This window comes from Python bivittatus, unplaced genomic scaffold, assembly GCF_059951505.1.
Source record: "Python bivittatus isolate LINGU-HERP-01145 unplaced genomic scaffold, Pbiv_v1 ctg000060_np1212, whole genome shotgun sequence".
Taxonomy (NCBI): domain Eukaryota; kingdom Metazoa; phylum Chordata; class Lepidosauria; order Squamata; family Pythonidae; genus Python; species Python bivittatus.
The window spans coordinates 11,675,176-11,699,270 of NW_028277044.1; the positions used below are offsets into that span (position 1 = coordinate 11,675,176).

Below are 24,095 nucleotides of genomic sequence, written 5' to 3' on the forward strand. Positions count from 1 at the left end.
TGTTTGGTAGTTCTGAAAGTTGGTATGAGGCTGAGAAAGGCTGTTGTACTGTATGCATTCATTTTCTCAAACAGTTTAAAACTTGGCAGGGGGATCATGCTTGTATGTTGGTGTCAACACAACTCTTCCTGAGAAAAACTGTATCTGGACTGCGAGGATGCTTTGATTTCAGTTCTGTTCAGCGTTTGCCATGTAAGTTCTAAAATAAGAAAAGAACCATATTTCTGCAAAGACCAATATGATTTATCTGGCTGTGGAATATGAGACATTAAAATGTTATTCTCTAAAACTAGGTGTCAATTCAAAATTAAGTCCTGCTGAGTTGGTCTTCATCAGCTTGAGATACGTAGTAGAATTCCAGCTTTATTTTGCTAATTTGAGGCCAGAGTCTGACCGGCTTGCCTGTTGTCATCACTGTCCCTTCTGTGTTATGTAAGTGTACTTGGTGTTTTGGTTTTCTTCTCCCAATGAAATTCAAGGGCAGCTGTTGGTTTTATTAATTCTCTTACCGGGGAGTTGTTGACAGATTGCATTTCAGACTGATCTGCTGTTTCTCTCTAGTACTCAGTACTCAGCTAGAGCTGCGGGGAGAGAATTAGCAGATGAATAATTTTGCTTTCACTTTTTCTGGATACAGACAAGAACAAAAGGTATGTCGCTTGAACATTTATACATTTTAAGGTTCTAGAGACGTAGTTCGTTTTTAAAATTACTCTGAACAGCACACAACTCTAACAGCTAGACAGCTCATATTTTGGGTTTTGTAGGCTGTTCTAGATTACAGCTCCTAAGATCATGTGGAATAGAAAAGACATTTTGTGAAATGCCTGTGAGGAATGAGTAGTGCAGAAAGTTTCTTTGGTCATTTTTTTTCCTGCCACTGCTACTGTTACAGTGACCTAGAACTATGTATGTTTATTTCTTCTGCGTAAACATGCTTAGGACATATCACAAAATCTATGTTTATATCTCACATAGATGCAACTATTATGCTTGCTTGTTGGCTGTATCGCTTCAGCCTCGTGATTTGCTATGCTGGCTTGAGTCAATGAAATGTATATATTGCTTCTGCAGACCTAGAAAATACTGTGTAGGAGTCAGCTTTTGTAAGGAGCTCAAGCCACTTCTAGCGGTATGGTGGAAAATACCGTCTAAATGAAAGAAAAGGTTCTCTATTACTGTGGCTCAAGACTACTGTTGGGCATGCAGTTGTGTGTTTATGAGCATTTGGCAAATATGCTGTACTTTCTGCGACTTGCTGTGCAGTGTTATTAGGGCAATCATTAATGGAATAAGTGGAGGCAGAAGACCATTAAGATGGTCCGCCCCAGAGACAGAGGGTAAGACAAAATGAGTAAAATTGCCCCCAAATGCCTTTCTTGCTCCCTGGAAGCTAAACTCCCTGCTTTTCTGGGGAGCTCCAAGCAATGAAAGAGGCCAAGAGACAGCTAGAGTGCAAATGGTGCAATGCCCATTGTGAGGGCAGCTGGACAAGCATAAGAATATATAACCCTGCCTATTGCATAAGAGGAAAGAAGGCTTGCTTTACATCCTGTAAGTACACAGCAAACAGAGCTTTTTTGGAATGGTTAAAGGCATAGTATCATTTGCTATAGATAATCTCATATTGGAACTTCTGTCTCCAAGCCATATATTTATTTATTATTTGAATTTATTAGTCACCCAACTCCAATGGACTCTTGTATCCTGCTCTTGATGTAACATCTAGTGATGGGATCAATGCATTGTTTGGTCCAGTTATATAGGAACACTTTCAGTTTTTGTGCCTGGAGAACATGGACAAGACACTTGTAGCTAGATAGCCTACAGTGTGCTCAATGGAGCCTTGCCCATCTTGGCTTATTCAATGCAGCCAGGGTGTGTGCGACTAGTGGATACAAGGAGCATGAACACTTTGTGTAATAAATGGTGCTGCTGGTCTTATGGGAGGCCGTAATGCATTTACCCTTTAAAAAAAAAAAAAAACTTTCTGGGATTTAGAGATTTATAACAATTACTGCCCGGTTACAAATACCCCTTTTTGAACAAGGTATTTGAGAAGGCAGCCAACAGTTTTGAAAGAAATAAATTATTTTAATCCATTTCTGTCTGGATTTGAGACCTGGATATAGGACTGAATCAACTTCATTGTCTTGATCAATGACCTCATGTGGGAAAGAAATAGACTTTTATGGTTTTGCTGGGTCTTTCAATAACTTTTAATACTAATGACCAGGCTCCTGCTTTAATGTATAGATGTGCTTTCAGAGAATAATATTGGGTATTTGTGCCCTGGCGTCTGGGCAGTTATACTGGCAATATTACTGTATAAGGCATTATCTTATTCTCTGTGAGAGCAGCCATTAGGAATTGCCATCAATATGCTGGTGATATTCCCTATGACATCTGATTCAGCAGGATATATGTATACTCCGGACTGGTATCTAGAATCAGTTGGATGAGAACAAAGAAATCAGTATTGAATCCTGTCAGTGGATGGATGTGAATGGATGGATCCTTGGCAAGGGAATCTGGGAGTTTGTCTGTTCTTAATGAGGGGGCACTCTCTCAGAGCAGGTACCAAGACTGAGGTCTTCCTAGAACTGTCACTGTTGCTAGAAGCCCAAGTGACCTCTCTGGTTGGGACTGCCTATTCCTAGTTTCAGTTAGATTATCAGCCAGACTTTTCTAGACACGGATATCTTACCAACTCTTCTCTACACACCAGTAACTCCACATTTGGATTACTATAATGTCCTCTTTGTGGGACTACTTGTGTGTCTAATGCAGAAGATGCAGTTGATGCAGAATGTGCTGGCCAGGTTGCTGAAGGTCACTATCCATATATTCTATCCAGACTGAAGCAATTTAAATTCATATGAACTAAAACTAACAGTTGGTTACCAATTAGATATTGGTTCAGGTTCAAGATTTTATTATTGGCATACAAAGCCTTAGCCAACTTGAAACGAGGACACAAAGATCACCTTCCCTAGTATAGGTTTGTATGATCACTAAGATAATCCGGGGAAATCCTATTGCGAGTGCTATAAATTGTGGATTATCAATCTGTTATTCACAGATTTCTCAGCCATAGTGCCTACTGATTGAATATTTAAGGGGTGCTTACTATTACACTGCTACTGATACTGAGGACCCATCTTTTCACTCATACCGTTCCTGATTGAATACATTTTCTGTTGTTATTATTTTATATTATTTATTTTTTCCTCCATTTATTCCCATCCAGTTTAATGCTGCATGGTAACTCCTTAAACATTTTTTATTACAGGTTTTTTTTGGTAAAACAATTTGAAGTTCTCATAATAATGTTGACATGCAGCAGAGAGAATCATTGTAAAGTATTTGTCAGCATAGAGCAAAACAGGATAAAGAAAGGCATCCTTACAACCTGAAGATGTCAGTATTCACATGTGGAATAAATTAGATGTATTAAATAAAACATATATATTTCTCAAGAGGTTTTAATTAAGAATTTGAAGATCAATCTAGATTTATAAATACTTGTGTCATTTATAATTTTCTAAAACATAAAAAATTGGTTTGCATTTTTGTGCAATGCAATGCAACCATATTAAATACATGTATTCAGTTTTCTAAATATGACCTTTTTTAACACTTTCCCAAATGTTACACCTTTTTATGGTATGTAGTTTTTGGAAATATGCACAGTGTTTGAGATGAGAAACACATCTATTTATGTCATATCTTTTGATAGATCTTGCAATTTTGTTTGAATAGGAATCTATCTCGGGTGCTTTTTTGGGGGGGAGGTTGTTTTTTACATCTCTTGTGTAAAGTTCTTTTGGAGGGACACTGAAATCTGTGAAAAATTGAGATGTGACATGGTGCCAGTACAAAAGCATGACATTCATTCAGCTATAGTGTTCAGTGACCTTGTCCATGAAGTTGGCTTTCCTCGGCATGAATTTAGACCCAGTCATTGCTATTAGAGCTATTCCTATCAATAGCCAATAATAATTTAACCACAAAATTAACATTGGCTGTTGACCATTACAGAAAAGTTTTATTGCTTCTTATTTACTTATCCAACAAGAAAGCATGACTAATGGGATGGGTTCTACTTCATAGAATCATACTTAACTGTCTTAATTATTACTTCTTATGTTGTTACCTAATATTTTTGGTTTCATTTCTAGGATTGCTAACTTTATTTGCCCAGGACTTTGTATGACATGGATTCAGAATCCTCTCAACACAAATGTCTTGTAACAAATGAATTATCTAGAAAGCCAGACCATAACAAAGGTAAATATTACACATTCTTCTACCCAGTTTTGTGGCTAGCTTGCTGTGTTTCATATCTGTTGACTGATGATATAACAAACCTTACAACAAAACCCCCAACACCTGGTGGTTTTACAACAAAACCACCAACAGGATAGGCAAGTTATTTTTTTAGTTGATAACCACATGTTGACATTTTGAGAGAAAGGTATTACTTTTAATATTCTGGTAAATGGTAGTCTACCAGTAGATAGTAGCTTCTGGCTGATTTTTGGGCATGGAAGCTAAGCCTGGTTAGTACTTGGATAGGAGATCATCAAGGAATACTAGGCTAAGAAGTCTAAAAACAGTCTAGAAGTTGGGAGTAGTCATCTACTCCCATTGTTGCCAAGGAAATGACATGGATGTGTCTATGAAGTTACCAAGAACTGAAATGGAGCCAAAGGAGACTTCACCTTTAAATAGATATCATAAAGGAGCCATTTATTGGAGGACAAAGTAGTGAGGTTGTTCTTATGGCCCGTTCTAGTCCCCTAGGACGCTGTCTACTCTTCCCCAGCTAACCTCTGTGGTATCGGTAGGAGGATGCAATTCCAAACGAAATTTTGGGTTACACTCCCCATCATTTTTATGTTCTAAGGATATAAAATATTTTAGGGGCACATTTGAATTGGAGACTTTGACAAATTATATTGAGGCACAAATGGGTTTATTGACAGTGCCGGAGGTAAAGACAGGCCTAAAGAGGGGTGGGGTTACTTGGACAGAGCAACTAGGTATATCATAGGCTATAACACATCATGTGTCTAGTGAAGTCTGTGAAACCATTAGGGTGTGACTAAGAGGTACTGGGACAGGACTTCAAAGACCATGGGGGTTTGAAAGAACAAAGGCAGTATTTCACGAACATAGTTTATTTCTGGGGCATTACTTTCTTATGTTTTCCCAAATACTGCTCACCTCCCACTATCTTTTCCCAGTTTATCAGCATTTCTTGGCCTCCTCAGTATTCTATGGCTGAGCTGACAGTGTAATTCTCCCAAGAAAGAGTTTTGGTAATGTGGTAGTTGCCCTGTTTGACACCATACAGCTGAGTCAGTGCTTTGTTTTCCCTGGGAAGATGTAGTTGGGTCAGGGGCTTTTAACTTGCTCCCTCATCTCCTACAATGTCTGTGAGCTCTTATATAGACTCCAGAGGCATTTATATAAATAATGACAATTCTACATTAACACGTTATTTTGTGCTTCTCACAAATTCTTAGCTTTTCATTTATTTTCATTTAAAAAGAAACTGGGGGGTGCCCATGAAGGGGACAATGCTACATGGGTTCCCATAGACATTCCACTAGGAATTATAATCTCAACACGTTTGGAATGTGCCATGAGGTACACTTTCATTTATATAGTGGATAGTAGTATTACAGTACTGAATTCATGTCCCACGGTCACTGCTGCTCACTGTTTAGTCAGGAGAAGACAATTAGGGGAATAGAGACAAAACTAATGAAATAGCAGAGCAGTACAGAGTAAACCCTAAGCAGGACTGTGGAAATGGCTTTATAATAGAGAAGAACAACCAATATGTTGCAAGAATAGCGCCCTTCCTCCAATGTATTCGACTACTACCTTTCCGTTCCCAAAAATATGATCCCCCCCAAGAATGTGCTGGAAGTGGACGTTAAGTCAGGTTGTTCAGTCTCTTTGGTGATCGCTAGGTCAGAAAAAACTGGGATGGAATTACAGAGCTTAGGTGTTGAAAAATATGTTTATGAGGAAAAAACTCTTTAAAAAGAACAACTAAGGTCCCCAGGTCCTCAGGGTCTTAGCAGGGTATCGTTTCCCTTGACAATACAGTGGTACCTCGGGTTACGAACTTAATCCGTTCCGTGACTCTGATCACATCTCGAATTGGTTGCAACCCGAGGCAAATTTCCCCATAAGGTTCAGTGTAAATACGGTTAAACAGTTCTGAAACATATGCATTTTATTTTTAAACCACAAAAACATGAAAAAAAGTACAGTACAGCACAGTATGAAGAGGGAGAATGGGGTGGGGAGGCAGTTATTGTTTGGAGGGAGAGTCCCCCTCCAAAAGGACATTGGGGAGATCTCCTTCAGGGGTTTCCTCTCTTCTTTGCCTCTTAGCTGCAGGCTCAGTTCTGGGGAAAAACCTGTCTAAAGTCAGTTGTTTTTTCCTGCGCTGCATAACCCTCTGGAAATGAAATTGCCATGCTGACAAGCACACCAAAAACCTTCCAAAACGCCACAAAACACACCACAAGCCTCACCGAACGGATCCTTGCTACTGCGATCTCGCCCACAGGAAGCTGTGACCGCGTGGCAGCAGGGAAAATGGCTGCGGATCCGGTTTGTAACCCGAGGTAAATTTTTGGGGCGGGAGCTGGTCGTAACCCGAAAAATTCGTTAACAGAGGTGTTTGTAACCCGTGGTACCACTGTATTTAAAAGAGGCTGACCTGGTAACCCTTGTATCCTATTTCAGTGTTTGCAAAGGATGTGTTGCTTTCACTTCTGAATAGATGTTCTCACATGCTGAAATCTCTATCATTTAACTTCGTTAGGATGAAGCCCCAGAGAGAGGCAGCTTTTAGAGTGTACTTCTAGAAGTGATGAGAGAGAGAAAAATAAAATTCTTACATTAGAAAGGAATGAGACTTTCTAAAGGATGATGGAGTGAATGGGAACTCAGCATGTAATGGGTTTCAGTTTCCTTAAAATAGAAACAAGGGGAAAAAAAGATATACCCATACAAGAAAAATGCTTGGATGAGCAATCTAATAAGAGAGAAAATTAGTTTATAGGCTTTAATAGGACCTGATAAAATGGAATAAAATATGCACAAACATTAACATCCTAAGCTGTTAATTGATGGTTTAAATATTCATGTGCACAAAAAACTGTATCTGTGATTTATTCAGGTCCTCAACTGTCCTCTTATAAAGCAGTCAGCTTCAATTTGCTTGATTTTACCCCATTATACATGTACACAGAACCACGTCTTACTGAGTTCAAAGGGATTTACTCCCAGCCCTGTCTGTCTGTCTGTCTGTGTGTGTCTGTGTGTCTGTGTGTATGGCATCTAAGATAGATAACTACAGTGTTAAGTCTTGCAAAGCTATACATGAGTCAACCTGTCTCACGTTCACATTGCTGTGAGGAGTGTTTTTGATGGGGCACCAAAAATATATTTTAGATGGAATCAGGGTGACAGAGCTGAGATCTGAAATATTTTTAACTGGAGCTCTTTGAGCCCAAAATATACTCCCAGAGAGTAACAGATATGATACAAGGTTAAGGCTAAAAAATCCAGACGACCACAGATAGCAGTAAAAAAAATCCAAGAAGTTTCTGTATCTCATGGCTGCCATCTAGTGACCACATTGATTCTTTCAGGCAAGATCCGGTACAGAAATTTTAGTCTACATTTTAACAACCTGGTGAAGCTACTACCTGAGGGAAAATTAGAAGCTGCAGGGATGATTTTAACTGGTAAATGGTGCAGGAAAAGGTCATGGTGTAGTGAATTTCCCTTCACTACACCATGACCTCTGTTGAAATGGGACTCCTTTTTTTTCACCCACTGAAAACATTTTTAAATGCATAATATTTGGGAAATAATTTGTCCGATTTCTGTAAAGGCCATTTGTCATTTCTATCTGAGAAAAAAAATGTGGCCAAGGAGCCAAATCTATCACATCAACATTTTGCCACAATATAGGGTTTCTCTAACTGGACCATCTGCAAATGTTTCAGAGAAAGACTTGATGACATGGTTTTGAGGGCAATAGTTCCTCTTGATAACCATTGTCCTTGCAGTTGGAGATAAAAACTATCATCATCGTACTTTGAGATGGTAAGTATAGTTCATTCAAGACTGATGCTTAACATCAAGTGAAAGCTGAAATTTGCCCTAAGATCAGCTTCTAGTAGTATAAGGAGTTAAGACCAAAGATAAGATAACAGATAAGACCAAAGACTTATATGTTCCCCCAGTACAGTAGCCAGTCAAATGCTCTCTGGAAATCTGTAAACAGGTTATGAACCTCATACTCCTATGTACCTCGTCTTGCCCAGCAACTGGTACTGAGACTGTCTACCTCTAGATGCTGGAGCTAATATATACCTAATGATTTATAGCCAGTGATAGCGTTTTAAATTTGCCCAGGTTGGTAGCCAGTTCTCTTCTTTGCAGTAGTAAATCTCACAGTTCCTTAGAACAGACAAGCTTTCCTACAATTATAATCTGATTTCTGCAGAGTTAAAAGAAGTTATGGTTATTTCTTATTAAAAAAATCAAGGCAATTTATCTGAGATTTGATTTCACGCCACACCATATAACATGCTACTATTTTTTAAAATTGGTGTTAATTTGTTGGGTTTGTAAATAGGAAATATGGAGACCAAGATTCTGAGTGTTGAATTCAATATTTCTGAATTCTTTGTTCAAATCTTTCTGCCTTTTACCTTTACCTTTTGCTTGTGAGTAGTCTTTCTGACAGTAAGGGGGTGGCAGGCCAATCTATAGTTCCCAGTGCTGTTCTTTTTATATGTCTCTCTTTTCCCTTCTTATGCTCAAACGTGGGATTTTTTTACATGTTTCACCTGCTTCTTCCCCAAATTCTATCCCCTAGCACACTACCTGACTTACTTAATGCTGGTTAAATGATCACCTGGAGACAGCTGGTCTAGCAGGAAGGGCAGTCCACCTTTTAGTTCGCATTTCCTTTACATCCTGCAGTTTAGCTATTTAGTTCAACATTTTAACTTTCTCATCTTCCACCAACTTTACTAGAATGAACTGGATTGCAGAATGCTAAACTCATGTTTACAAGGAGCTGATGTAAGGCTTGGCCAGTGCTTCAGAAAGTGTGTTTCATAGACAGATGCCTCCACAGAAACCACGTCTCTGGTCTGTATTGCAACCCAAGCTAAAATGGCCATGGACAGCAGATCATGTGACTGAAGAGGTTGGGAAAATAAATGTAAACCCATAATTCTCTCTTGGTTACTTTTTGCTGTTATTGGTGAAACTTCCTAGTGGTTCATCTAAAGTTCTTGTCAGGCAGTATTGTAAGGCTACCACAACTGGACTGCAAACATTAAAATGATCGCTAGAGGGAAGCAAAGAGATATAGAAAACACTAACTCTTTGCTGCCATCTGATACTCAGATAGATTTTTGCAATCTAAATCTGATAGCGAACTTTTTTTTTCCTTTCTAAATCTTATGAATCCAACTTTCAAAAACTCTTAACCAATAGAAAATATCATAATTTATATTGTATGATTTGAGCCTAGTATGTGTGTGTTCCTAACATATCTACACTTACTCTGCTCCCTACTTACTAGGCCTATTGTTATTTTCTACTCTAGAACTAAGAAGAGACTATTATTAGTCATTGCATTCTTTAGGTCATTAATTTTAAGCTATGGCAGCTTTGGAGAATTTCAGAGATTCTAGGTTTTATCTTTGAAGGTTTTTATTTGTTTCCACGTTCAGACTTTTCCAAAGTTTTGTTGGCACTACTGACAATAGGCTCTAGGATTCAAAGACAATAGGCTTTTGCCTGGGTGAATATCAAACCGATTTGAGTAAGAATAGTTAAGAGAGTAACAGAGGAAAAGAAAAAGTTTACCAGAGTGCATCATTTCAGCTTGTCAGGAAACCCCAAAATGACAGCAGACGGACCCCCTAGAGCTAGTTAGCAGCTGTGTGGCATCTTCCTGGGTGTGTAGTCTATGCTGAAATTTAAAATATCTGGAGTATTTTGTCACTTTTTACACTTTTTCACATAACAGGGAGTGTAGATAATACAAAAGCTGGGGAGGGCTTGGTGGCACATCTTATCTGTGAGTGGATCGCAAGTCAGACAGTTGACCTACTGTCAAAGATATTTAAGTACGACATTGTCTCTTGTGTTCAACATGTAGAGATGGTCTGATGACACATATTGTCAAGAATTTGGGAACTCAGTTGACCCTTTGACAAAGATATTTTTACATGAGTCATTGGTTCTAACATACTACTGTTCACTCTCCCCTCTTCAGGTAACAAATTAGGGAGTTCATGTTGTAATACAGATTAAAGCTCAAAGTGAGATTGATCACATACAATTTGCAGAAGGCTCAAAGTGAAAGTATTTACATATGAAATGTAACAGGCTTAAAAGTGGGGGGATTGCATGAGAATTGTAACAGCTATTAAGTAACCCTTTAAGCATGAGTGAAGAGTATTTTATATGTGGACTGCACCACTGTGTGTCTTTCCCATTTCATTCATGGTGACACCACAATATTGCCTGTAAATCACTGCAAGACCATAAACAGTCTCAGATGGCTAGACAAAACAGACCAAGAAATGCAGATAAACTCCTCCAGAAAAATAAGGGTTTATCTGGCCAAGATTGGGTATAATGAAAGGAACAAAGAAATACTACAGAACTGCCATCTTCAATGCTTCTTGATTGAAACCAACCAATAGCATATCTTTCTCTTTAACGATTATACCTGCTGTGATTCTTATATCAGTGTAGATGGTTTCTAAAGATTATAGGTAGTCCTCGCTTAACGATTACTTGTTCAGCGATTGTTTGAACTTATGATGACACCGAACTAGTGGTACTTATGACTGGTCCTCATAGTTGTGGCCATCACAGCATTCCTGTGCTTATGTGATCGTGATCTGAGTGCTTGGTGACTGGCTCGGAATTATGACGTCGCAGTGTCCCATGTTCATATGATCGCTTACTGCCAGCTTTTGACAAGCAAAGTCAATGGGGAAGCTGGCAGGAGGTTGCAAATGGTGACCATATGACGTTGCACTTAACAACGTTGCAGGATTTGCTTAATGATGGCAACTGGAAGTACCAGAATTGCTGTTGCTAAGCAACACAGTCACGTGATGCTTTATAACGGTGTTGCTTAGCAATGGAAATTCCAGTCCCAATTACCGTCAATAAGCAAGGATTAACTGTATGTACTTGTTTATCACATTCTCCTCAAACTGAAGGTAGAAAAAATGTATTTACATTCAGAGAGAAGAAATGCCTTTTGGTTTGCCAATGTTACTGCTTGTTTTCTTCAAGGCCCAGGCATCACAGTCTGCCGAGCAACAGCCAGAGTATCAGACATAGCCACTTTGAGAGGGCTCTACGATGGTTGAGCTTTGCAGAAAAAGACCAATTTCTGAAAGGCCTTTCCTTGCAACATGAAGGCGCAGTGATCATTCTGCCAGTTTAATGCAGAATTAAGATTGCCAAACACTTTGGCATTTGCATTAAAAGGATCTATGGACCTCTATAATTGTTAAACTTTCCAGAAGCAGTATATTTTAAGAAAAACTGGCAGTGGCTGCGATAATCAAAAGAAGGCAGACTTGCTAAAGGTCTTGACGGGTTGCTTGTACTCAAGGGGCATTAGTTATTTACCCCTAGTTGATAAGATAGTTGGGCTCAACAGTTACTAACTTTGTAGGCAAAAGCTAATAGCAAGTTCCTACAAAAGCAAGTAAGGATCCTTTACTTGTGCTAGAAAAGGATGTACAAACTTGTCCTTAGATGGCCAGTTGGAGAGAGGGCTTTCTCTGCTAGCCCCAACTGCTTTTGAATAAACTCCATCAGTCTTCTAATTATGAAGTTTCAGCCAGTTACAAGACTACTGCAATAGGCTTTTTATTTCATTGTTACTGAACAACAAAGAAAACAAATTATGTTATTACAGTTTTACAACTATGTGGGTAATGTCTTTATATAATTACATACATATTAAAGCATTCATTGTGGGGATCCTTTACCAGTACTGACATAAAACAAATATGTTGATATTTCAGTGGGATATCAGTCCACATACAAATTTATTTACAATTTGGACAATTTACATCAGTCCAAATAAATTTACAATTTAGTGATTTGGACTGGAGCCATCGTTAGTGCAGCGTGGCTGCCTCTTGCTATTTCTAAGATGTGTGTTATTGACATTGTCATTGTCATTGTTATTATGATTATGATTGTTATTATTTTGAATTAGGACAAAATGGAGATGAAGACATAGTTGCAGAAATCATGGGAAGATGTTTCTGTCCTTCACTGGTAACCACCCAAACTTGGGAAGAATTCAATTTTGCTGGTCACCAGATCAAGATTACAGAAGCTAAAGACAGTTATGGAGCTGTGGTTTGGCCTTCGGTATTGTTATGCAATATTATTGGCTTTGGTATCTGAAACAAAGTACAGTAGCGTATTTCATAGGTCTGTATCTGCCTTGGAAAGAAGCCCATAGAAGAGATTAGCTTGCATTGGTTCCTTGTTGGTAATGCAGAGGGGACTGTCTTCCCTCTGTCATTCCACTGAATTTCTGATTTAGTTTTGGAGTAAGAACCTGTCCTCTGCAGCTAGCACAGGAAGCAAACAAGTTGGCAGACCAGGGTGGAGTCCTGTTCTTCCTGCATTAGTCCACTCAAGTTGCATAAGATTTCTGATCACCCATGGACACAAGGCAAGTGATTAAATATATGGCAGGACTATATGAAATACAGGCAGACTTTGCTTACCGACTGCCTTGTCCAGCACTGTTTGCAGTTACGACGGTGCTGAAAAAATAACTTTGCAACCAAGGCACATATTTACGATCTTTGCAGTGTCTCTCAGACATGTGTTCACCAGTACAATCTGTTAGTACGCGTTGTCTTGTGCCTGACCCATTTTTTCTTTTTTTTCCCCTCCTCGCAGAGTAGAGAGATTGCCTAAACAAGTGATCTCTTTAGGTAATCTCTTCTGGGCCTGACCTTCCCCCCCCCCCCTTGCAGAGTGGAGAGATTGGAGAGGAAGGGATTACAAGAGAATAAGCAGGCACACAATGGAGAATACATATTGAAAGGAGTGTGCTAGTGCTGGCTGTTTGCCTAGCGTGTTTGGGGCTGGGAGCCGTAAGCATGCTAGGCAAACAGCCAGTGCTAGCATATTCCTTTCTATGTATATTCCCCATTGTGTGCCTGCTTACTCTCTTGTAATCCCTTCCTCTCCAATGAACGTAAATATGAGCATTAATTCCCTTCTTGCTAATTATCCCAGCACTGGGGTAAGCCTTCCAAAGGGTGGGGGAATGGGGAAAAAGGAAAGCATAGTTGCAGTCATGTGATGTCCCACTTAGCAACCTTGTCACAGAGTTGCTGGTCCCAACTGTGATGGCTAAACAAGGACTACCTGTATATAAAAGGGAATCTGTTGACAATGTACTTTATCAGATTTCAGAAGTATGAAATTATCTTCCCATACATATCTTGTTCATCATTCTGGAAATTCAACCTGGTTTAGACAGGCCTTTGTTCTGAACCTGCACAACTCATGTAGTGAGTTGTTACAACAACTCATGTAATGCTTTTATGTGATCCTAAACATTTTATTAAAGAAGACATCTGAAACTGAAAATAATGTACTATGTGACATTTGAGTAGTAAATTAAAAATGTTAGATATCAAGGGTAAAAGGTGTTATTTCAAAGCAAGTGTTAATTGGCCAATGTACTAAAGTTTACAGCTGAAATAGAAAGGAATAAAAAAAGAAAACAAAATAGTAGCAATTAGCTTAGTAGCAATTGACTTAAAGTAAAATGGCATTTGATTCCAGTAGTTATTGATGTGTGCTTTGCTAACTTGCCTCTCCCTATGATTCAGCTAGATGAAATGATAGTGGATGGATCCAGTCCCATTGTCTTGCAAAAATTAGTAGCTCCCACTGCATTTTATTTAAGGAAAGCGAAGAAAAATAAATTCATTTCAGGAAGTCCAATTACAGATCCCTTACGTGATATGCATGCTTTTTTCCCCTTGTTAATTCTTAGTGCTATATTGTTCCCAGTTACACAATTTCTGGCAGTAACGTGTTAGCTATCCAGAATGACGCCCATAACAAAGTTGTCAAGTCCTTGGAATATACATAGTCAGTCAGGAATTAATAGCATGGTGCTAGAAGGCCCTTAGCTAAACAGATCAGATAAGCTCCCCTTTGCAATTAATTTTGGAAGACAACACACAGAAGGAGTTTTATAGTTACTATAAGGGAAGGTGATCTATTACTTTCCATATGTTTTGGACTGCAAATCTCACCAGCCCGTCCCCTGAACATGTTGATTAAGAGTTATGGGGGCATTGTAATCCAAATAATCTGAAAAGCCCTGGATTGTCAATTGCATAAAACTAGTTCACATAAAACAGCCCTGAACTTCTGAGTGTTTCTCTTACTTCCTGAGTTCCATGCTTTTCATATATATTTTTTGTGTCAAGAAATTCTTTTGTTCATATCAACTGAAGTTTCTTTCCCCTCTTTTTCTTAGTTTATATTAATGAAAGGGTGGCCTTGTTGAACTAAAGGCATTGTTTCAGTATTCTTTTTCAGAATTGCCATTGTCAATTTATTCTTGTTCTTTTTCATTCTCAGGCTCTTGTTTTGTGCCATTTTTTGGAAACAAATGTGAAGCTTTATAACATGGTTGACAAAAATGTTATTGAAATTGGAGCTGGAACAGGCCTCGTCTCTATAGTAGCCAGCTTGCTAGGTAAGTGGTAGTTCCTGCTGTGTCCTCTGTTTTAAAAATAGCATATGTGATACTGGTAGCTTGAAGGACATAGAACAGGTGGAAAAAACAGGTGCAAAATTGATTTGTTGTCAGAGCAAAGCCTCTTTGAACAAGACACCAATCTTGCAATTAGTATTTGTAAGGTTCATCAATTTCTGAAGTAAACTGGCAATGGGCTGATTTGGATCAAATTCTAGTATGGGGAACAATGGGCTTTATTCCTGTGGACCTCGCTGCAGTCCTGATTTAAACAAGACACCCTGGATTGAGAAAAAAAAAATAGACAATCTAAATCAGGATCACAAAAATCTGGACCACCATTAGATGGAAGCAAAGTAGTTCAGAAAACTCTAACTTGATGTTGCACCTAGTGATTGCACAGATTTTGCATATCTGGTAGCTCTAGGAAAAATGCTCTCAATGGAGAAAATGGGAGCTGCCCAATTAATTAATTAATGCCTACAGATTCAAGAAATCCATTCAGATTGGGACTCCAGTAGTTGTGGTAGGACTAAAGGGATAATTCCTCCTAGCTTTTAACAGGATCCTGAACCCCATTGTTCCCCTTTCCACAATTTACTTTAAAAAGTTAATCACAAAGGGAGCAGGTGTAGTGGGATAGAGGGGAGAAGCAGGAGAAACCTGTCTTTTTGGTGACTGTTCTCCTGGCACCAAGAAGACCCACTTCCCCAGTAGAAGGTGTGCTGCCTACAGAGATACTTCCTCTCTGCACCTCTTGACCCTTCTACTTGCCACCTTCCCAGCACCTTAGATGAAGTCTCAGGGGGCTCTTTATACCCTTGTTCTCGGAGACCTTTGGACAAGTGTATAAAAAGCTGCTTCTTCAAGCTACCCTTGGCTTCCTAACAATCTTGCTGGCCAATATGGTAACCCTGAAGGACGGCAGGACAGCTTCACCATGGAGCTGCATGCAGGAGGACTGCCATTAGCTCTGCAGAAAAGCTGCCTACTGTGAAGCTGTCTGTGGGGCTCTTCTGCAGCCCCCACTGGCAGCTTTACTATGGGGGTGTTGCTTCCCTTCCCAAGTATGAAGAGAAGTGGGGAAATGGTCATATAGTTGCCATTCTATGGGGAGATGTAGGACTTTTCTCTCCCCCTCCCCCATGGTTTCTGATACTCATGGGTGTCAGGAGAAGCGAGGGGCAAGAGAAAAGGGGAAGAGTCATTCCTTTTCTGCCAGTTCTCCAATTCCATGGAGAGATCCCTCTGTGGGATTGGAAAACTGACAGTAGTAACCTGAACTAAAAGAGGCATTCCCTCTGCCCCCCCTCCCCAGCTTTCTTTTCCCCTAAATTCTGGTCTGCGATAATAAAAAACTTTGATTGGATCTCCTGCCCTCCAACAATACCAGCAGGGTGGGTGGTGGGTGGAGACATAACGTTTAAAACAGTGTTGTCCTGTCATAATGTGAGTTCATATGAGTGTCATGATGTTGCACATATGGCCCAAAGTACTAAAGCTTCCACCAAGGCAGTGTGATGTTAATTCCATCATTTTGATGAAAGGAGGAAGTTCCTGCAGACACCCATGCTCCCCCCATCTCTGATGTGGACAGGACCCCTACTCTGCTTTGTGGGTAAGGCAGAGTAGGGGTTGGAAGTGCAATCAGGATAGTCTTCTGCTGGCTTCCACCCTGGATAGTATCAGTTTAGTGCTGTTGCATGGAAGAGCCTGTAGTAACTGGTCTAAAGTTATCTAATGAGCTTCATGGCTAGTTTGGCAATCTGACCACAATCCCATACTGGCCCATTGAGCCTAGAAATCTAATCCACAGTTGTGGGCTGTCACATTTTCAGAGAGCTTTTCTGCTCAACTTTGCTCTGTTTACAGTTAGAAGCTAAGCAAATATTACAAAACTGCCTTTCATCCAAAGTTGGTCTGGAAATTCACCAAGTAAGGAGTTGGGGAACACACCAGAATATTGTATTTCTTGGAGTGGGCAGTGGTTCATTATTCTTTTATTTATAGAGAATTATAAAATTGATTTGTACTAGCTTGTTCAGCTGTCCTCAGTAAACATTGTGGTCTCTTTTGTCACAGGTGCTTGTGTGACTTCCACTGACTTGCCTGAATTGTTAGGAAACCTCCAGTACAATGTTCTCAGAAACACAAAACTGAAATGCAAACATGAGCCCCAGGTGAAAGAATTGGTCTGGGGGGTGGACCTGCAGAAGAATTTTCCCAGGCCTTCATCTCAGTTTGACTACATATTAGCTGCTGATGTTGTATACCACCACCCTTACCTGGAGGAACTGCTTCTAACCTTTGATCATTTGTGTATGGATAACACCACCATCATCTGGGCCATGCAATTCAGACTGGAAAACGAAAACCAGTTTGTGGACCAATTCAAAAAACTGTTCTATCTGGAAATGATTTCTGATTTTCCTAGTTTAAATATAACCCTGTTTAAAGCAAAGAGGAAGCCAAAATGGACTTCAGTGACTGCATCCTGACTTTTGGTTGTTAAATGCCAAATAATTAGCCAGTTTAATTCTTCTGCTTAATTTTCCAGTTCTGAATGTGCATTTTATTTCTTATCAACATTTCAGTTCAACACATTCAGGGTACTGCATAGATTATTATAAGGCTAAGATTCACTTGCATGCTTTTGTATGAACAGGTTTTGGGCTGCCAGGTCAACCTTATTTTCTCAGTTGATATCTTGATTATTTCAGTGGTGCAAAGTTGACCTGCTATGATAAAGCAAAGAGAGGTGGTTGCTTCAAGCAACAGATAGTGTGGGTGCAGGAAAGGTAGTGAAATGCTATGGGGTAGAGCTGTGTAGCTTTAGTTCTAATAAATGCTTTTCCATTGATAATGCCTAAGGAAGACTCAACTGCCAGTCTTGTCACGTTTTGTGAAAAAAAGTAGGGGTTAATGAGTATCTCCTATCTAAGTAATAACCAGGACTGAATTTTAACAGTTACAATAGTTATAGTGGCTGTGACGAGTAGGAACTGGAATGTATTGAAAAAAATGAACACCATTCTAGTTTCACTCTTGCTTCAATAAAGGATGCTTTTTTATAGTCATATGGGTTTACACTCCTCTATTTAACATTTCCACCTTCTTCAGACTCATCATTAAAGCTAAGAGACAGGCAGGCAGAGAACAGTGAAAAAGCCACAATATGGTAGATGTTGAAGCAGGAAGGTAGGAATCTCTAATCCTCACCCCAAGGAAAGCTGTTTTATAGGCAAGGGACTGTTGGCTAAAAACTTCAAGCAGCTATATTGTGGCTACTGACTAAAGAAGGTGGGAGGAAGAGGCCCAGAATTTAAATCTGGGGGGGAGAGAGAGAGAGAGATTGATTGATTGATTTTAGGTGCTGTTACACAGAACTCTTTCTGACAACAGTGACTCGTGTTCATCACCATGCACGGTCCAAAATATAATAGTTAGGATGCTAAGTGGAAGGAACAAGTTACAATTATAATACCACTACTTTAGTCACTGTACTGGCTACTGATTATTCTGAGCCCAGTTCAAAATGCTGGTTTTAACCCATTAGTCCCTACATGGGTAATTACAGGACCATCTCTCTGGATTAGATTTGCCTTATTGGATCTAATGTGATTTGGCTTACCTTGTTTGGGAGTTATGTTTGTTCACGTAGGGTTCTTTTAACATATGTGATTTGATGTTTATAATAAACCACCTTGAGTTTTGGAAGTAGTTAAATAAATGACTGCATGAATGAGGGCTTCCTTATTCTTTGCAATAAATCTACTTACTTCACCTTCTTGTATCTGCCTGGAAATATGGGACAGAGCATTTAATTGTCATATCTGGTACAAAGCCTTCACAAATCTATATTTGGAGAATATAGAAAGCATAATCCCAGCCATATTATTTATCTCTTTCATGTGCAAAACCTGTGCCTTAAACACTAACCTAGAATAAAGTACTGTACACTTTAATGCTATAAATGCAGGCGGGGCTCCCAACAGTGCAAAGTACTTTAACTCTGCTCCCTCCATCAAAATAGGATGTGATGGGGCATATATCATCATTTGTCCTCCTCCACAGCTTCTTTTTTGGGAACACCTGGAAAATGCTTAATGCAGCTGCCGTAAAGAATGGCACAGGCTGTTCTATGGGCTGGGTACAGCTCCAACTATGGGTACAAATTAAGGTCTCCAAGTAAACATCACCATCTTTAAATGAACTAGTTATTTCTCATGGAACCACTAGTATACCTCGAAAGTCAAAATGAGGCATATTTTCCTGTTCCAGTATATTTTGCTGGATATTACTCCTGAATTGTCAGGAACAATTAATAAATAATTTGGATAACAAACCTTGAACTCTTTCATTCTCATTCTGCGCCTCTCTTTCATATCCAAAGGAAGACCTAGGCTTGAATAACAATAGTATTTTTAAATTTAATTTTCAAAATCTGGATGGCCCTACAGTTGCTGTCCAGAGTGGTATAGTCTTCTAGGACACTGTGACAAGGTTCACAACTGAGACAAGCATCATATTCTTTCATTGTTATATTTTTATCGTATTTATATAGCTGCCCATCTCACATAATGTGACTCTTACTATAAACAAACATTCTAACAATTCTCCACAGAGAAGGCACAAGTAAAAAAAAAAAAATCAGAGACATTTGATGGATGTCACAGGCTCTGGTTTTGTTTCTGACAACCAATTCAGCTTTGAAGTTATTTCAGTGAGTGGGTGGTTGTTTGTGCAGTGCTGCATCTTGCTTGGATCTCAAATTTCCACCAGGTGGCAACACAGATGTACATTTCTTGCACAAAAACTAATCTGTGTATGTAATCTATTTCTTAAGGATGGAAGGTATGACAACTGGAAAAAGTTTCTGGATAACATACCTCATTATTTATTTTAATATGGATGTGTCCAGAGAAGCCTGCTTCCCCTTTGTGGGCCTTTCCAGCCCTCCTTGCTAAGACTTTTTGTAAATGTGCCATCCTAGCCAAAGCAGGACATACTCTACTATTTTGTGAATAATTTTGGAATGAGTTTCCGGGGTGTCTGCTTCATGCTTGGATAGCCTGGTCATAGTTGCCATCTTGCCTTTTTGACACCCCCAGAAAACCTCTGGTGGGCTTATAAGGTAACCAAGAGCAGCCAATCACGTTACTCCTGACTAGGACTTGGCAAAAAAACCACACAGATCTCCTGATTTTACATGTCTTAACTCGGCTGTGGCTTGGCAGAAGTCTCAGAAGCATGGCTTGTCTTTATTAGAACCTTTATCACAAACAAGAGTGATGCCAAATGAAACAAAGGATTGCCCACAGCCAGTGTGAATGTGCTTCAGATCTATTCAGAGTGCTTCAGACCTGTAGTTTTTTCTTCCCAACTTTTCCACAAATGAACATGCACTTTACACAGTATGATCCAAACTTGAAGCTGAGCAGCTGTCAAGTGTTTATAAAGCTACTAGCCCTGGCCTGAGAACTGTTGGTTCTTGGCTTACATCTTAGCCACCAGGAAAGGCTGATCCCACTATGCAGTGGGAATTCCCCATAAGCTAGGGCTTATCCATAGAGTCTAGCTGCCCTGTCTCCAGAACAGGACAGCAACTTTTTTTTGAAGACAGGAACAGATGAAATCAGCCTTTGCTCGCCGCTCTCCCATCACAAATTCAACTATAGGGTGTGCTTTCCTGTTGCAGATTGAAAGTCCTATTTTTCTTTTACATTGTCTTGAGTACACTTGTGTGTTTTTGATGGGATCCTTTATGGACTAGTAGCCAGAAGTTCCTTGGCTACTTTGCAGAGGAAGGCAAAGGTATCCTGATCTAAGAGCTCCTAAAACACCTATTTTATTAACACTATTAAAATAGCACAGTGGTTAAACACTTTGCCTAGTATATAAGAAGTTGCTGGTTTGAAACCCAAAATAAACATTTTTAAAGTTATTATTTCTCTTGCTTTATCTATTTATTTTGTCTACCTAGCTTTCCTGGCCAGCTGAGGGCTTCCCCCCTGTTCTCTCTCCCCTCCCCCTGCCCTAAGGCAAGGTGATCTCAAGGAACTGGAAAAATGATGAAAAGCTAGAATCCTGCATTAGCAATTTTTAAGCCCTCGGCTAGCTAGGGAAAGCTAGATAGACAAAATAAAGAAAATAGTAATAAAACGATGAGCAAACAAAACCATTTCTGTTTGGTTCTGAACCAGCTAGTACTAAATACAAATGAAGTTCTTAGCCATTAGGCTATTTTAGCCCTAATGCTAAAAAGAAGATATAAAACTTAATTAGAGTGCAAAAGAGCTGGCATGAAAGCAAATTTACTTTTAAAGGTGGTCATGTGCTGCATATTTGTGCATTCTGATGCTTTAACTTTGCATTTATAAATTCTAGTTTCCTTTGTGTACATATATTTTCATTCATACATACATACATACATATTACATACATATAAAACTATATACATTCTGTCAGTGTTGTCCAAACTTGGCCACTTTAAGACGAGTGGACTTCAACTCTCAGAATTCCCCAGCCAGCCATGCATTATGTCCCAGAAGGCCTACCCATGGGAAAGGAACAATTGGCCATTGCTTTCCTGAAAGAGAAAGGTGGGTGGGCCCAGCTGCAGGGGAACTGTCCTTTGGGAGGACTTGGAGCTTGTATTGCAGAGTGGACAGCTGGCAACCTGTTGCCTAAGTATTCCAGGTGGGACTGGATTGTCTTAAGCCGGCTTAACGTCAAGCTGACATGAGCACAGGAAGACCTTAAATGGCAAGTAAGGTATGCCCAGAGTGTTAGTAAGTGGAACATCTCCTTCCTCATCCTTGGCTATTCTTCCGAGCTTTCTGCCTCTCTTCCCCCATGAAGGACTGGAGAGTACATAGGCCTGAAGCCTGACCTGATCACTTTGCATTGTGCTTTAGTTAGCTGATGTTGTCTTAATTAGTTACTGTGGGAAGAAAACTTCAAGGAGACAGTTCAATACATCGAACAGAGGGAGGTCAGTTGGCAATGGATGTTCATTGGGGAAAGGAGCAAATCACCAGGATGAAGATAGAGCAAGCTTTGAAGTGTGCAAACTCCCTGCTGGGAGATGACCTAAGAAGACCAAAGCTGATGGTCAAGGTTCTTGGGATAGGAATGGCATGGTATACAAAATGCAAAAGAAAAGAAAAGAATTAATCTCCCCTTAGAAAAGAAGTGAACAATCCTTCTTTGACTCCATTTAGCTCAGGGGAGGTCTGTTGGGAGCAACACAGTAGGTAGAACTATGTTTCCGCTGCCTGTTTTCTCTTCCAAGCTACAAGAAAAGAGAAGAGCAATTACTAGAAGAATGATGTGATTCCTTGCAGAGCATTTGAAATTAGTCCAAGGGCTATATAGAACTAGTCAAGGAGCTCAGGTTTTCTACCCCTGTCTTAAAAGGGGGTCACTGTGTATAGTCCTGCAATCATAATGGATAAAGCCATGTCAATTTGCTGGGAAGCAGGTTTGTATGTGCCACGTAATGTGCTTATATAGTGAGCGTGTGTACTGGGGACAGCCAGAGGAATTGTTTAAAATTTATTTCCAGTTATTTTGGATTGGTTCAGGTTATTTGCTCTTCTTCTTATCTCACTGATAACAGACTTTGCTGACAGAAGAACAAGAACTCAAGCTGTGAAGTAGCGGGAAAACTTCAGGCAGGTGGCAGAATGCATGATTAGAAGACCATCCTTTTGCTCTTCCAAGATGCTGCTCTCTCAGCCCCAAAGCTTTCCTGACTGAGCCTGAACGGGCTTCTATTGACAATTACATGAATTACAGGTATTCTGAGTGGCTGGTTTGTGATGCATTATCTTTCTTTATGTCATTTATAAAATCTTTCAATCTCAGAGACTCCAGCAGACTGACTACCTCCCTACCTATCTACTTGTGATATCCTACTGTATACAGTATAGCAGTAAGATTTGATTTCATTCAAAGGTGGCTCAGTCAAATCATCCCTTCAAATCAAATCTTTGAACTGGATCACTGAATCAGTTTGATATGTTGAATCAAACCAGGCACCTCTGAATCTCTTTGGAGATTTAATGGACCTTTCTGCACAGGCAAATACTTTCATCAAATTGATGTATTAATTGATTGACATTTTGAATCAATGGTTTGACTTGACTTGACTTGTTACATTGAATCATACAGTCCAATGGGGGCTTGGTAGGTTGATTTGTACACTCCTAGTAAATAGAGAAGCAAGAAATACCCCTGAAATAATTCAAAGTGAAATTGGTAGTAACCTTCCCATCTCCTGTAAATCTTTGACTTGACTTGACTATATGCTAGATTCTCATCAGTGTGCAATTTATGTGTGCCCTCTACTGGGAATTGCTTCTGCTTTGTGCTATATGATTGGATGATAGGTTCTGCTACTATAAATAGCGTGCCATCCAATGCATTTGGGTTTTGTCACATTGTTTGTCACTGCATTTGATTATGATGAACTTGTCATTGGTGGATTTGGGTGTCATGCCACTTCGGACTATAAATTTAAGATAATGCATTTCAGTGCATCTCTTCACTAAAATTAAAAATACTGCATTAGAGTGCTGTGATAACTGAAGCAAGCCATGTCTTCCTTTTGACATGAAATATATGAAATGTAGCAATACTGGTCCATGAAAACATACAAACTCCACAATTGGTGATATCACCCCAAATGCCACCCAAAACTGTGCACGATTTTGAGTTCTGCAGAATTGTTCATCAGGCTAGATCAAGGATCAGCAAACTTATTCAGTCCCAGGCACTATTGTACAATTTCCTCAATGGCCCTAGTATCAAGATAAAAAAATGAAATCTCATGAGATTTTATGATCATGTTAATCTTCTGGCAATGTTTAAATGTAGTTATATTTGATTTAGTTGGGGTGTTGATCCATCTTTGGTTCTGTCAGGCACCTGGGAGTGTTTCATTGTTGATTCCTGGATTACAGGGTGTGAAAAGTAGGGCAAATTTCCTTACTCTGGCATTTCGCTTACATTTTGAACATTGAACTATGCCCACAATAATTTTTGAAACTCGTCTTGACCACATTGACACTGAATTTTCTTTTCTTTTTTTTTGTTATTCTTTCTGGCAATGAACATTATGCACATTCTTTCTTATTGTTTCCACTTGAAGGGCTCTTCCCCATGGCTGCATTCATATTTGTGCCTCTTGCCCTTGAGTTGGCAGAAAAATATGCCTTCATAAGCGAGCTCTATTCTGCATGGGTGATGAGGC

The 24,095-nt window shown here is 39.5% G+C and overlaps 1 protein-coding gene across 2 annotated transcripts; it reads left to right on the forward strand.

The window, feature by feature from the left end:
• Positions 1 to 493: 493 nt before the first annotated feature.
• LOC103060116 (methyltransferase-like protein 21E) lies at positions 494 to 18,581 on the forward strand. 2 transcript variants are annotated; one of them, XM_007421293.3, is made up of 5 exons: positions 494 to 650; positions 4,182 to 4,290; positions 12,314 to 12,471; positions 14,722 to 14,839; positions 16,922 to 18,581. In XM_007421293.3, the coding sequence occupies exons 2-5, from the start codon at positions 4,218 to 4,220 to the stop codon at positions 17,335 to 17,337; spliced, it is 765 nt and encodes a 254-aa protein (XP_007421355.1). In that variant the 5' UTR covers positions 494 to 650; positions 4,182 to 4,217; the 3' UTR covers positions 17,338 to 18,581. The 2 variants fall into 2 exon arrangements, with proteins under 2 accessions (XP_007421355.1, XP_087992634.1); XM_088136508.1 differs by lacking the exon at positions 494 to 650 and adding an exon at positions 6,415 to 6,650 and having other exon boundaries at positions 4,180 to 4,290.
• The last annotated feature ends 5,514 nt before the right edge of the window (positions 18,582 to 24,095 follow it).

What these genes read in the sequence shown, in the direction of transcription:
- LOC103060116 (XM_007421293.3), top strand. Translation starts at nt 4,218, where the DNA reads ATGGATTCAGAATCCTCTCAACACAAATGTCTTGTAACAAATGAATTA. An exon ending in GAGCTGTGGTTTGGCCTTCG is followed by an intron (nt 12,472 to 14,721) that starts GTATTGTTATGC and finishes TTTCATTCTCAG; the next exon opens with GCTCTTGTTTTGTGCCATTT. An exon ending in TATAGTAGCCAGCTTGCTAG is followed by an intron (nt 14,840 to 16,921) that starts GTAAGTGGTAGT and finishes CTTTTGTCACAG; the next exon opens with GTGCTTGTGTGACTTCCACT.